The sequence below is a fragment of the Habropoda laboriosa genome, unplaced genomic scaffold, assembly GCF_001263275.1.
Source record: "Habropoda laboriosa isolate 0110345459 unplaced genomic scaffold, ASM126327v1 scaffold106, whole genome shotgun sequence".
NCBI lineage: Eukaryota > Metazoa > Arthropoda > Insecta > Hymenoptera > Apidae > Habropoda > Habropoda laboriosa.
In genome coordinates this window covers 559335-559728 of record NW_017100224.1, presented here as the reverse complement: position 1 = coordinate 559728, position 394 = coordinate 559335, and the positions used below count along the sequence as shown (strand labels likewise).

General features: G+C 19.8%; 1 protein-coding gene across 1 annotated transcript in view; it reads left to right on the top strand.

Moving 5' to 3' along the window:
* Positions 1-244: 244 nt before the first annotated feature.
* The window catches only part of LOC108571122, a 3366-nt gene continuing 3216 nt past the window's right edge, over positions 245-394 (top strand). The window contains exon 1 of the mRNA XM_017933098.1: positions 245-325. Coding sequence (XP_017788587.1) covers positions 245-325 — 81 coding nt within the window. The remainder of the gene's footprint in view (positions 326-394) is intronic.

Sequence of the window (394 nt, the reverse complement as noted above, 5' to 3'; positions counted from 1 at the left end):
AAGATTACAAAATTAATTTATATATTTATATATACATTTTTACATTTAAAACATTTGAATTCTTTTTTAATAAAACAAATTTAATTAATGTACAATAACAATGTATTACTATGTATGTTATTTATTGTTATTCTAAATTGGATAAATAATGAATGTTGTGTTTTCATACTAGACAAAAGCATAAATATATGATAATTTAAAAAATACATGAAATATAATAAAGTAAGATACTTGTATTTAAGGTATGATGTCTACTTTAAAAGCAAAAGGATGCCTTTTTTTGGCTTCTTCTCTGTGTGATGGTTTAGAAGATAACAATATAAAGTAAGAATTTATTTCAATTATGTTTTTGTGCTTTTAGTGTTTGAATATATAAAAAATATCAACGTTAGTC